Source organism: Aplysia californica, unplaced genomic scaffold (genome assembly GCF_000002075.1).
Source record: "Aplysia californica isolate F4 #8 unplaced genomic scaffold, AplCal3.0 scaffold00322, whole genome shotgun sequence".
Lineage (NCBI taxonomy): Eukaryota > Metazoa > Mollusca > Gastropoda > Aplysiida > Aplysiidae > Aplysia > Aplysia californica.
This window is the reverse complement of record NW_004797592.1, coordinates 692,871-707,709: the sequence shown is the minus strand read 5'-3', so window position 1 is coordinate 707,709 and position 14,839 is coordinate 692,871. Positions and strand designations below refer to the sequence as shown.

Below are 14,839 nucleotides of genomic sequence, written 5' to 3'. Positions count from 1 at the left end.
AAAGAAAGAAAGAAAGAAAGAAAGAAAGAAAGAAAGAAAGAAAGAAAGAAAGAAAAAAAGAAAGAAGCAGTAGAGAAAGAAAGAATAAAAGAAAGAAAAGAAAAAAAGAAAGAAAGCAAGAGACATACAGTATCAGAGACAACTCGCCATTTGTTAGATCCGCTACAAAAGCATCCTGACACAAGTCGATATTTCACTATAGAAAACCTCATCTGCCTTTAATGGAATGCGACAATTCGGTCGCTGTATTCTTCTATTTTTACGTCTTCAAAAAGTACATAATGCCAGGGGCGAAGCGTCTATATAATCAAATAATCACTGCTTCCCTTCCTAATTTTGAAACATAGTCGCGGTCAAATTCACCTATAAACGTAAACCTCATAAATTAAATGTAAAAAGACGTTTATAATCAACAATGAACAGTATGTCTAACATTCAAAAAGGTTTCACTGCCACAGAAATAGCCTGCTCACCCCTCTCGGGCCACTCCATAAGCAGCCACAAGCTTTGATTAAGTAGCTTTAAGTGAAGCTGGAAGAGTCCACCAATACAGTTGAAGGGAACAGGTCCATAGCAGTCAAAACTGTTTCATTGCCATAAATACCCTGTTCACCCCTTTAGGGCCCCAGTTATAAGCAGTCGCAAAATCTGATTATGTAAGCTATTACACTGGTCGAGTCTACCTCACAAATGTGAGGGGAACTAACTCCTAACAATCTCTTGACTGCTGCAAGTGCTTGCTTTTTTTCCTCGACTTTTTACCGTCCTATAATCAGATCATGACCCTGATTATGACACCGCCTCCTGGCCGCGAAAGGCAAGATAAAAACAGCCAAACGTGAAATTAAAAAAAAGGATAATTGTCATGTTCTACCAAAGAGTTAGACTCACGGGTAGATCTATAACATATAGATCTAGTACTGGCATCTCTGCTTCTTTGCTTTGTGTCTGTGTATTCACATCTAAAGTTAAATTTAATTTTTAGTTGGAATTAATATTTAATAAGATACTTTCCTGATTATTTTGGCGGTTGAACATACAATATGAATTCCGGATTTGTTTTCATTCACAATTCACAACTCAGAGTCGCCGCCACGAGTAAGATTCTTGTGTGATAATATCTCCAGGCCATATCTGGTCCCGTTTCACTTTGATTACCCTGTCAAACAAGTCAGCCTTCGCCCCTGCATAATGCAATATAGATATATGTCACTCTGTCCCAAGTATTAAAAGTACCCCCCTTTTTTTTAAAGCTCCCTTTAAGACCCCCTTTCCCCTTTTTTGTGAAAGCTTGTTTGTCAGATTTCACCCTTACCCACCTTCCTGCCGCCTTCCGCCTGTACCCCATCCTTTCACACGAATTGTATGTTATACATGGAAACCGTTGAAGGTTTCGGTGGTTTGGATTGTTATAGGTCTGATATTGAACAACGTCTGCGAGAAATTTGACATGAAAGAAGGCACACCAAAAACAGAAGTTATGAAAAGTTAGCCGAAATTATAGTCCTCAGAACAGCCATGTCAACAGGAAACACCTGCAACAGGTGAAGGAGGCTGTCGCAGATGAATTATGAGGGCGAATCAAAAGCTCAGTGGGAATGATACAAGTACTAGACTACAATGCTAATGACCCTGATATAAATCATCACAAGGTTGTCCTTGCGTTTCAAGCCCCCCCCCCCTATTCGTTTGACTGAATTCGGCCCTTTGCTTTCCTTTTACTTTACTTGTATCCGCCGCTTATACCCTTTTGGTTGTCGCGGGAAGTGCGAGACGTCTCTCTGCCACCAGCCGGAGAGTTTGGGTCAGGGGGATGCCCTGAGTTGTTAAAGTTTCCGTGACTCCATCTATCCAGGTCTTTCTCTGTCGCCTTCTAGTCTTGTTGCCATCGAATTTTTTGACGTAGGCACGTTGTGCTGGATGGTGTGTTGGTAAATCGCATGAGATGTAAAAACCATTTGATTCTTTGGTGTCAGATGTGATGCATGACATCATTTGTGCCCACCATTTCTCTGATTACTGAGTTTCTAATTTTGTCTCGTCTGGTCTTGTTTACTGCCTGTCTAAGAATTCTTTTGCAAATGAACGTAATATCGAATGTCCCATTTTCTGAATAAGCTTGTAGTCCACCCGAGTGCATTAAACCCATACTATAATACTATACGAATAAAGAAGGCCTACAACTCCAACACATTACTTCCTAAATTGTGTTGATAGGAGCATAAAAAACACCTACATTTAAAGCTAATATTTACATATTTTTTCCTTCTGAGTTATTGTATACCTTTAGATTCTTACTTCCCTTCGTCAAGACTCCACCCTATGCGTTAGGGTTGCCAACGTTTGAGATCGCCTGCTTATCAATATTAAAGACCTTGCAGTGTTATGGGAAAGGAATTGGCAATATCAAAGTATGTATGCCTCAATAAACGGATGTCTAGTAATTAGTGGTCAGGTGACTCTACACACATGCTGAGTTTCATTTCGGGAGGGAAAATGTTCTTTTTTAGTTTTCGCGTGCGTCTTTTTTCCAGGATATAGTTTCGCGTGCGTCTTTTTTCCAGGACATAACACGCACAACCCAGGATGGTCCCTATGCTGGAGTCACCCAGTCTCCTGGATGCTCTAAATTGTATCGATGGCTGCGTAATAAACCTAAATTTGAGGCAAAATAGCTTTGACACAGAAACAGACTCTACAAATTTGCTCTTAATCGCCTCAACGCTCATGACATGTGATAATTTGTTAATTTCAGTAATGACATTCAGTCGTGCTGCTGGTGTAAGGTAGTAGGAAAAGTAGGCCTATTTAGCAGTTAATGAGCCCCGGGATTGCATGTCAGGGGTTAATAAGGTCTGGAGCTTTTACGAAGCGTGTCGTTCTGATTAACAAACGATGCGTCTTTCTTTCTTGACTGTTAATTAGGCTTTCAGCCTAGTTATGGACACGGCATTTCAATATTGGTTCTTACTCTGGTGATATAACTACTATCTACTACTTCATCTGTCTCGAGCAAGGGATAAAGGGGCGCAATCAACTAGCTGAAGGGATGCCATCACTTCCGTATCACATACCTCTGGCGAAGGAGTGGCATTTATCCTGTACTCGTCTTGCTAACTCCTTCTTTTCTCCAGCTCTCCTTCCCGCTAATCTTTCGACAGAGGCTATGAATGGTAAAAAGAATAAACTTTATATTAGAAACTCCACCGTGAAGGGTCTTTTGATGGACAAATCTGTTTGTATTTTGTTAGTCCTTAACGCTCTGATAAAGAAATAAACACACTCACACACACACACAAACACACACACACACACACACACACACACACACACACACACACACACACACACACACACATACTTCACGTAGTGAGGGCGAGAAAATCACAGAGACAACACTGGTACCATACATAGCTATGTAAACGCGTCACAGATAAATAAAATGTCCGTCTTTCAGTTTCTTCACGTTAAAGCTTCACGAAGGACGCGAAATACCTCAAACTGATTTGTTTGTTTGTTTTTATCTTGACGTTATTTTTTTAAAAAACCATAGAAAGCTACGAGTTTTTTAAAGCAGACAGAAAATCTCTGTATTATCCACCTTAAGAATTTAATGTTCAGTTATGATTGCGCTAATTGTATGTCAGAAAAGAGATTCTTTCATTTATGTATAAAATAATATTAAACACACTTGCATCAGAACAGAGCATACTTTCAAAGTCGAGGTTAATTAACATTAACTAATGTCTGTCCAAGCATTTTGTTCAGTAACAGTATGAAAACACGTAAGATGAAACAACGACTCATCTCCTTGTTTGCATTTTTAGTTTTCTTTCTTTCATTTTCTTTTTTGTTTTTGTTTTTGTTTTTGTGCTTGTCAATAAGCTAAATTCGCAACTCTTTTCTGAACTTTTACAGAAGACCAGGAGGAGTTTAACTCCTCGGACCTCCCCCCTGCTCACCAGGCGGCGGCCGATGGGTACATAGATACACTCACAGAAGTCGTACAGAAGGACCCCAGTTTGCTAGAGCAGTACAGTCTTGACGGTGAGGGTTCAAGTTTATGGATTATGTAGTCACAAGAACACAGCAGTTTCAGTATGCCCTGAAGATGTGACATTGTGTTTCTACATTGAACGAGAGGCGAGAGACAGCGAGCGGGAGAGAGAGAGAGAGAGAGAGAGAGAGAGAGAGAGAGAGAGAGAGAGAGAGAAAGAGAGAGAGAGAGAGAGAGAGAGAGAGAAAGAGAGAGAGAGAGAGGGGGGGAGTCAGTCAGACAGATAGGCAGACAGACAGACAGATAGACAGACAGGGGCGAGAGGCACGTAGAAACGAGATACATAGTGAAACAGAGAGATAAGGAGATAGAGAGAAAGAGATAGAGAGGGGGAGAGAGAGAGAGGGGGGGGAGAACAATATATATAATTTAGAGATTTGTGTATTAGTGTGTATTCGTTAGTAGTTAGTAAACATTTTCATGGTCTTGACAAAATTTAAGTTTGTCTTTGCAGTAGCTCTCATTGAAGCTGTTGGTGTTACAAAACACCTGGCAATGTAAACGAGACAGTACAGCTTGCAGCGCTGTCTGTGACAACCGTAAACGGAGAGAGCTGTTCTATTTATAGCCTGCGGCAGTAAACATACTCGCGTTAGGCCTGTAATTGTTCTGTAAACAAAACAAAGTTGTTAGTGTACTGTGAGGTTCCAAGTAAGAGGGGGGGGGGTAATTTTTAAAAAAGGGGGTGGGGCACATTTATCAGATATTAATAAAAGGGGGGAAGGACTTCCGTAACGAGCAACCACCCCAACAAACACAATAAAGAAAAGACCTCGATCTAACCCTAACCATAACGACCCTAACCCAAACCCTAACCATATACCATTACTTCTACTCCTAGATCTACCTCTACCCCTAGAGCTACTCCTTCCCCTAGCCCTCTATTCTACTCTGTCTCATAGTGGTCGCTCGTTACGGAAGTCCACCCCCCCCAAAAAAAAAAGGGGGGGGGGGGGCACATATAGCCTATTAATAATAGATGCACTTCACATACATTTTGGGAGGCTGCGAAAGAGTACCTGTACTTATTTTTTTACATCCAATTAAGAATACGCGGGGGGGGGGGGGGGCTTTTTTTGGGAACCTCATAGTTAACACCTCAATTTTGACATATTGTTTAAGAAGGACGTATGAAGGAGGAACATTAAGAAAAAGTAAAAATAAAGAGAGAGAGAGAGAGAGAGAGAGAGAGAGAGAGAGAGAGAGAGAGAGAGAGAGAGAGAGAGAGAGAGGCAGAGAGAGAGAGAGGGGGGGAACAGAGAGAGAACAATAATAACAACGATGACGACAACAACATCAGGAGCAAGAGCAGCAGCAACAGCAACATGTTCATTATGGAGAAAGTGGGAGGGAGACAACAATAATAACGATTATGAGCAGCAATAACAACAATAAAATTCGAGATAATTTTGGCATATCAAATACAAGTAGCTTCATAAATCATTCAACAACAGTCAGCAATGAAGAAGACGAGGAAAAGAGAACGAGAGAGAGAGAGAGAGAGAGAGAGAGAGAGAGAGAGAGAGAGAGAGAGAGAGAGAATGAGAGAGAGAGAGAGAGAGAGGGGGGGGATGGAGAAAATGAAAGAGTAAGAGAGATTTATATACAACTCACCATATCTATTTCCTGATGCAAGTGTATTGCTAAATCCAAGTTGCTTTGTTTTACAAGTGTTGAAATATTCTTGCCTTCCTCTGCTTCTTTTGGCGAACTTGAGGGACAAAACACTGCACTTTGTCGTTAAGTCTGACCTTTGCATACAAGAAGAAGTGCCAAAGAATCTAGATCTAAATCTAGATCTTAACTGGGAGATGAGCACTGAATTAGACCTAGATAGATCTAAACCAAAGGAACTATCTCCAGATGCGAGGAAGCCTAGATCTAAAACCTAGATTTACAATAGTTGTATCCGTATCTAGAATCTAGATCTAGATCTAGATCTAGATAATTATATATCTACTTAAAACACAAGTTACAACACACGCTTTTATTCATGGTGAATACAAAGGGGTGTGTTTTGAAACAAATTTTCTCGAATAATACGCTATTTAAGCCTTTATCTACTTATCAACCACCAATTGACTTACCTTCCAGGGTTTTTAGGAAAACGACAAAAAGCTAATTCAGGTCGTCTGGGTTTTAAAAAAAATTATTGCAGTTTATTACCCACCATTTACAGTGTGTGTTCTTAGAATCGACCATGTTTGTTTGGGTTTACCGCCACAGTTCCTGATGTCACAGGATTGGTCAGATTCACGGTCTGGCCCAAGCTGTACTGTCTCGTTTACATTGCTAGGTCTCTGGTGTTACTCTTGCTCTTCTTTTTTTTACCGCTGTTTCTTCCTGGTTGCTTATTTTGTTACTCTTGTAGTTTAAACTATCAGCTATCTGCACGTCATACTCGCTAAAGGGCAAATCAAACAAAAATTCTTGATTCCACAAGTCTCCTCTGGTGACAGTAACATAACGGCACGTTGCTATTTGATTCGGAAAAACTCCGGAAGTTTCTGTTTGGCATTCAATTCTCTTCGGTGTTTCATCAAATGATGTTAGTCTTCGTTTCTTTCTGCTGCCAGACTAAATGAAGGAAAGTGATATCGATTTTTCGGATTATACCTTCACAGTAACACTGTGACTTTTTTTTGTAGAAGTTATTTATTCCTGGTTTCCTTATCATTCTGTGAGCTAGTGGAAATGTTTACCTGTGAGAGGATACGCACCGTTTCATACGCCCTAGTAAAAGTGGGAGGGATTGAGATATTATATCTATTGTGATAAGAGGAAGAAAATAGGGCATTGTGTTTTGTAATAAAGATGTCTCTATTGCTCTTTCCTGCGCAAAAATGAACAACAAAACAATAACAGTATCGTCAACAACAGCAGCCGTCACAAACACAGCAGACATAGCAACTCCAAAGATGCCATTAGCTCAATTAACAACAATATCCATAACAAAATGAGCAACAAGGAAAACCCCATCGAGAAAAAGAAGAGCAAGAAAAACAGCAACAACGTCAACAACTTTAAGATCAGTTGCAGCAGCAAAGGCAGCGAATTTGTCAAGATCATGAATCTATCCACAAGAAGGCTACTAAAGAAATGCCTATCATTCTAATAAGCAAATTGTTCTCTCCTCTCCCCCCCCCCTCTCTTGGTCTCTCTCTCTCTCTCTCTCTCTCTCTCTCTCTCTCTCTCTCTCTCTCTCTCTCTCCTGACCGTCTGGCTGTCTTTCTCTCTTCCTCTCTTTGGCTCTCCCAGGCTCTCTTTTACCTGTTCTCTCTCTCTCTCTCTCTCTCTCTCTCTCTCTCTCTATCTATCTATCTCTCTCTCCCACTATCCCCCCCCCACACACACACTCTCTCTCATGCACACACACACACACACACACACACACACACACACACACACACACACACACATACACACACACACTCTCTCTCTCTCTCTCTCTCTCTCTCTCATATGCCTTTATCAGTGCCCAATCAATTAAGCTGATGCACTCCCCACTGAGTACTCGTAACCCCTTGTCGCTTGTTTAACAGGTTTGACTCCCTTGGGCCAGGCTGTCCTGTGCCAACAACTGGACGCAGTGAAAAGACTCATCAAACTGGGGGCGAACATTGATGCTCAGGACAATGTCGGAAGAACTTGCCTCTCCATAGCTGCTTATCAGGTACACTGAGAGAAAATTAAAGGTGACAAAAGTGACCGAAGCAGCAAACAACATTACAAACGAACAGTTCTTAACTATTTGTAGTTTGAAAAAAATATTTGATGATGATGATGATGATGATGATGATGATGATGATGATGATGATGATGATGGTGATGGTGAAGGAGCTGTCACAGGTGAGAAAGACATGTTTCACAATCTAAGAGCAATAGCTTGTGAATATTACTCAGACTCATGAATCCAACTCTCCATCCCCCCCTTTCCTTCCTTAGAAAGAGAGAAAAAAAGGACAACAGTTTCCGCGAGTAGTTCTAAAAACATAATGAACATTAACAGGAAGCCCCAGGAAATATTGATCAATTAATGAGATATTATAGACTGTAAGAAAAGCCCCCACTTAGAGTCTCTCGACCCGGTGTCAGAATATTCAGATGGGTTTCTCCTGATTGCTTGCTATCGTGATGAAGCATGAATAATGGTGATTAGGAAATGGGATTCATTATAGAGATCTTATTTTATTAGAAAAAAATAAAACCCAACCCAGGAAATTCGATTCTCGCTATATGAAAAAAAAATATGCACACAATCGCTTACGTCTGCAACTTTAAGTCAATATGATAACATGTAATTCATTCTCAACGAACCAACAAGAGACCTTTCCCATTCCTGCTTTATTGGGGAAAAAAAGGGGAAGAAGCACATGAACGCTTTACTCTGTTTTTGCCCTGAAACTTTTCTGAAGCTCAGGCCGATAACTTAACATTCGTCTTTTTTATCTAACAATAGCTTCACAAAAAGCAAGGACGTGAAAATTGAATGAAATAGTTTATTGCTTTTAACCTGAGAATTGAAATCACTACTTCAAAAAACACATATTATTATTATAAGCCCACTAGCCAACTATGTGACATACTGGTAAGGGAAGGACATACGCCTTGTTGTTTGTAGAAGGCGGTACGGGACACTTCTATACTTATCAAAATCATACTATGAGATCGTTGTTCTGAAGTTGTTCGTTTTTTTTAAAACAAGCTTATGTCACGATATCCAATCAAACAAGTAAAATACTTAGAAAGTCAAATGATTTTAATGTTGAAGTTAGAGGGCTGGCCTCCTAAAAGTATCCTGTTAAAAGATACATTCTCCTACTTCAAGGGGAATGGCGCATAGCTTATGTACCTCACTAAGATTCTTCAGTTGAAATAACCATAACCATATTTTATGTAACCTATAAGCTACTTGGACAACACTAAACTCCAAAAGATATAACTCTTGGCACTAGATGTATGGGTTTTTTTTAAGTTTGTCTCTAAAATGAGCACAGAAAGAGGCAAAACCACAAAACTAATCCAAAAACGAAAGCAAGATAGTAATAAAGTTAAAGAAATTCAAGGCTGATCACTTTTTTGTTCATTACAATTGCACTACAACCACCACCATATTACAATAGCACCACCACCACCACCAAAAACAACAACAACAATAACAACAACAATAACAACAACAACAACCACGATAACAACAACAACAATAACAACGACCGCAGTAACAACAGCAACAACAACAACAACATCAACAACAACAACAACAACGACAAGGATTAAGAAAACTAGTAGCACTAGAGTATTCTCTATGTTTTGTTGTGATCGTGCTCAGGGCTGGCACCAAGGTGTCATGTGTCTACTGCGTAACGGCGCCAAGCAGAGCATATGTGACAAGTCTGGTCGATACCCGCTTCACGCAGCCACCTACCACAGTGATATGAGGTAAACACGTAGGCAGGTCACGTCAGTGTTGGAGTTTGTTTGGGGGAGTTCCCCCTTTCCCCCCGCCCCAGTAATTACACACACACACACACACACACACACACACACACACACACACATATATATATATATATATATATATATATATATATATATATATATATATATATATATATATATATATATATATTATTCCTCGGATCTTTTGTTTGAATGTGCGTTTGTTCCGTTCAATTGGTTTTTGTACCCATTGGTGTATGTTCTGTAATTTAGATTGCAGAAGATATTAAAATAGTAAAATTTAAATTGTTGTATAATATGTGTGTTTACACACTCATATACTTATGAAACGCCTTAGAGTATATGTTTTTTACTTTTGTTTATGTCCAGTTGTATATTTGCACGTTTTTAGGGGGGGGGGGGTCGTGGCCTAGAGGTTAAGGTGTTTGCCTCTCATTCAAAGGCCCCGGGTTCGAATCCGGATAGTGACGGAAAATGTTCTTCCCACAAATTGTCTCCTTTCTCGTCCTGTCCTGCTCTCTAACAATATTCTGTCGTCTGCTTCCGTCTCCCCTGTCTTCCCCCTTCTTCTTACTGTAGGAAAGATCTACACCTAGCCTTCTCCGACAAGGGCGAACAATCTCGGAGGTCCCGTGCGCAAGTTCTGCACGTTAAATATCCCTTGGGGATCCAAATTGATAAGTGTAGACTTCGGCCGCCACCCGGGCGAAATTCCAATTTTCCCTACCACCTGAAAATGTTTGTTGTGTCCCACGCGCTCAAATGACCTTATGCAGTTGCAAGCGCCGTAAAACACTTACCAAAACAAAAAGCAAACAAAGCACGTGTGCATGTCTGTGTATATGTGTGTATATTATGTGTGTTCGTTTGTGTACGTGTGTGAGTGTGTGTGCAAGGCTGTACATTTGTACAGTTTGTACCAATCACGTGCAGTTGCGTGCCACTTCATACCCTCTGAATTATGTACAATGCCATCATTCTTCTACATTTCACAAAGGTAAAATTGCGTTCTCGTTCCGTGAAAATCCATGTAGTTGTGTTTTACTTTGTTTTCCTTCTCTCCCCAGCACGCTGTCTCTGCTGCTAAACGGTTTGACCAGCAAGGAGATCAACTTAGCCGACCATGAGGTGAGACCTGACTATTAATGACCCCCTCCCTTCTCCAACAATCGCATATACACACACACACACACACACACACACACACTCACACACACACACTTACACACACACACACACACACACACACGCACACACACACATACACACACACACACACACACACACACACACACACACACACACACACACATACACACACATACGTGCACGTGCACTCTCTCCTCTACTTGTGTCGTTCAAAGAACAATCATAACCATTGTTTGTACGGCGTGTCATGTTTTTTGTTCCCGTATGTAAAACACACAAATTTACAATATGAAGACATCTGAAAAGCGGAAGATGTGCGTAGAACTAAATGTAGGACAACAAAAGGAGTTATTATAATGATGTGGGGGGAAAATTAGTGGCTTTTTCCATCGCAAAGGAGCATGATATTTTAGCACTTCAAAACAACAATCCGAAGGTAAAGTACAATGGAAAAGGACTACGTGGGGAAAAAAGGAATAATTTTCCCTAAAAATGCCAGTATGGTAAACACTTGACAACTACAGTAATAACGTTTATTTTAAAAAAAACAGTGATACACTTTTTCTTCAAAAAGTTTTGACTTCAAATTCCAGCTGATGACGGCCGTCCACTGGGCAGCCTTCCACGACCGGCCGGAGCATCTGCTGATTCTTGTCCAGAAAGGAGGGGACATCTTGTCTCGTGACGTCGACGGGAAGTTACCGCTACACTGGGCAGCTCAGGTGAGGAAGGGGTTGGGGGGGGGGTGCATGATTCCAGGGACGTAAAGGCTGGGTATGCATGGCAAGGGATGGGAAAAAAGTGTATTCGAAATGACAGGGTGATTATGAGGTAAACAACTCACAAGAATAGTGTGGGGTAAAATATAATATTTTTGCACCTTTGTTCGTGTGCTATAATTCTTATGAAGGAATCTACGGTTCATTTGCAATTAAGGCTGGACATGCAATGCAAGGGTTAGAAACGAATGCTTTAAGAAACGTGATAGTTACAAACAGGGGCGAAGCGTCTATATAATCAAATAATCACTGCTTCCCTTCCTAATTTTGAAACATTGTCGCTGTCAAATTCATAATTAAAAGTAAAAAGAGGTTCGTAATCCACAATGAGCATGCCTAACATTCAAAACGGTTTCACGGCCACATAAATAGCCTCCTCACCCCTCTCGGGCCACTCCATAATCAGGCTGAAAGAGTCTACCAATACAGTTGAGGGAACATGTGCATAGCAGTCATGGCTGTTTCATTGCCACATATACCCTGTTCACCCCTTTGGGGCCACAGTTAAAATCAGTCACAAGCCCTGATTAAGTAAGCTAACGAACACTGGTCGAGTCTACCTCACAATTGTGAGGGGAACTAACTCCTAACAATCTCTTTACTGCTGAATGTGCTTGTTTTTTTTCCTCGACTTTTTACTGTCCTATAATCAGATCGTGACCTCGATTATGACACCAGCTCCTGGCCGCGAAAGGCTAACAAAAACAGCCAAATGTGAAATTTAAAAAATGATAATTGTCATGCTCTACCAAAGAGTTAGACTCTCTGGTAGATCTATAACATATAGATCTAGTACTGACATCTCTGCTTCTTTGCTTTGTGTTTATGTATTCACATCTAAAGTTAATTTATTTTTAGTTGGAACTGATATTTAATAAGATACTTTCCTGATTATTTTGGCGGTTGAACATACAATATGAATTCCGGATTTGTTTTCATTTACAACTCAGTCAGAGTCGCCGCCTCGAGTAAGATTCTTATGTGATATCTACAGGCCATATAGATCTATATCTGGTCCCATTTCACTTTGATTACCCTGTCAAACAAGTCAGCCTTCGCCCCTGGTTACAAAGTATTAATATTTAACGCATTACAGTAATTTGAAGTAAAGTCAACGGCTTAAAAAGTACTTTAAAACAAAACAGCTTTCACTTAAATGTTTCAGCTTTAATAATTCAATATATTCTTTACGATTCATTTACAACAGAACAACAGTTTCCAGTGCGCACATCGCCTGACCAGTCTAACAGAAGGCCTGGCCACGGTGAATGACCTTGACTTCAGCGGCAAATCTCCAGCCCACTATGCGGCAGCGTCCGGTGCTTCGAATATCTTAAAGATTTTGTCTCGATGTGAAGGCTGCAACTTGGAAATCGAAGACCCTGATGAAAGGTGAGGAAAATTGTCGTGTAGCTACACTATTTACCTCGCTCGAATACTTTAGCAGTTGATGAACAGTACTTACTCTCGATCCATTTCCATTCTTCATTCTAACAGTGACCCCCTTTTTCAAAGCCTCATCTGCCCCGATTCCTTTCCACTTTACTCTTAAAAGTTTTTCAGGATACTCATAGACATATGCAGTTAAAACGAGGCCAGCATCTGAAATTCTTCCACAAGGTTTATCAAATTATTTTCAATATTTTCAACAACAATGAGGGCAGTCAAGTATAACAAGGCATCGGAATTTGGACGTCTATTTCTCACATAATTTTCTTACCCAACCAAAGATCGAATACGCAGCTCCCACAAAAGTGCATACTTCACCATTAAGGTGGTCTAAATAGACTTTGGCTCCCAGCCTATTGATGACGATTTGTTTGCTTTCTGAAATAGTATTGAACCTCATCTCTTAAGCCAACCCTTGCTTCAAATGACCTTTCGTTTTCTGTGAACTTCAGGACACCTTTGCATTGGGCAGCTGCGATGGGTCACGGCAAAGCAGTAGAAACGCTGCTGAATTTGGGTGTAGACCCCTTCCCTATGGACGTGGACGGGGGAACGCCCTTGGAGTATGCGCTTCAAGCAGGAAACAAAGGTTTGAACCGATTTCGTTTTGTTTTCGGCGTGTGAGATTTTGTTCTGGATGTTAATGTTTAACTGTCCCAGCGACACGCTGTGGATTATTTACGATAGTGCCCGCCAAGACCCTGCCTAATTTACGGATTATAAATTATACCCCAGCGTTATGTAAAGGCTAGATCAACAAAATCTCTGTGATACATTTAGAAGACAAATCCAAAATTTATATGAGGTTTTTGTAACCACATCCATACTGAACAGAAGAGAAAGAAAAACAATAATACCGTAAAAATAACATTGGGATGTTTGAATTCCAGTCACAAGCACAAAGCTAACAAAACTAAGCAGGAAGCTACCCCACAATTCAAAAGCAAAAAGTGAATAGTATAGAAAGAGTAACATGAGTGTTTCTTCAGTGTGTATGTGAGTACATGTGTGAGTGCGTGTGTGTATGTGCGCGCGTGCGTGTGTGTACGTGTGTGTGTGTTTTTTGTGTGAGTGTATGTGTGTGTGTGTGTGTGTGTGTGTGTGTGTGTGTGTGTGTGTGTGTGTGTGTGTGTGAGTGTGTGTAAATTCCAAAGAAGAAGCACATTAACTCTCAAGTTGTGTTCGTCCTCAGAATGTGTTAAGGCTATGGAAGATTGCATTGGAACGCCAGAAGTCAAGCTTCGTACAGAATCCAAAGAGGTATGAGTTAAAAACGGTGGTAGGAAACAGTCCATATCTTCAATTGTTATACTGTTATGTTAAACCAAACATAGAAGATCTATAGAAATGAGAAGTGTACACGATGGTATTCTCCTCGCTAACACAAATTGCTTTCATTTTCTCAAACTTAGGTTTTTAGAAGGTTACCTAATCCTACATCTACTAAAAGTGAAATTGCTGTAAATCAATTTTGTTCCAGGCTTAAATAAATCCTAGTATTTTTGCGCCAAAAGTGTACACTTTTTTTTAAATTTCTTTTTTGAAGACACAATCAGCTTTCCATGTCGTCATGAACTTTGTTCAGGCACGCATTGGTAACGAGTAGCGACAGGGATTTTACGTTCGGAAATTAGAGTCCCAATACGTCCCTAAAAATAACTTACATAACTCTTTATTTATGTGAGTATCTTCCCCACTCCCCTGTCATCTATGTCATATCCTAATTCTCCTCCCCTTCATTCTCTTTGCTTCCTCCTCTATCGATTCCTCTTCTTTTAACCCCTCCTCCTTCTCTTACTCCTTCTCTTCCTCTTTTTTCTTCGCATCCATCCCTTTCTTCTTTTTTGATTCGCCTCTGTCTCCACCACTTCCTCCACCTCCTCCTCCTTCTGGTCCATCTCTTCCTTCTATTTCTCCTCCTCCTCCTCCTCCTCCTCCTCCTCCT

General features: G+C 40.5%; 1 protein-coding gene across 1 annotated transcript in view; it reads left to right on the top strand.

Moving 5' to 3' along the window:
- Positions 1-3,918: 3,918 nt before the first annotated feature.
- LOC101859180 (protein phosphatase 1 regulatory subunit 12B) overlaps positions 3,919-14,839 on the top strand; it is a gene marked incomplete at its 5' end in the record, with an annotated part of 21,097 nt that continues 10,176 nt past the window's right edge. The window contains 8 exon segments of the mRNA XM_013084853.2: positions 3,919-4,047; positions 7,600-7,730; positions 9,387-9,496; positions 10,585-10,645; positions 11,260-11,388; positions 12,653-12,837; positions 13,347-13,483; positions 14,087-14,154. Coding sequence (XP_012940307.2) covers positions 3,919-4,047; positions 7,600-7,730; positions 9,387-9,496; positions 10,585-10,645; positions 11,260-11,388; positions 12,653-12,837; positions 13,347-13,483; positions 14,087-14,154 — 950 coding nt within the window.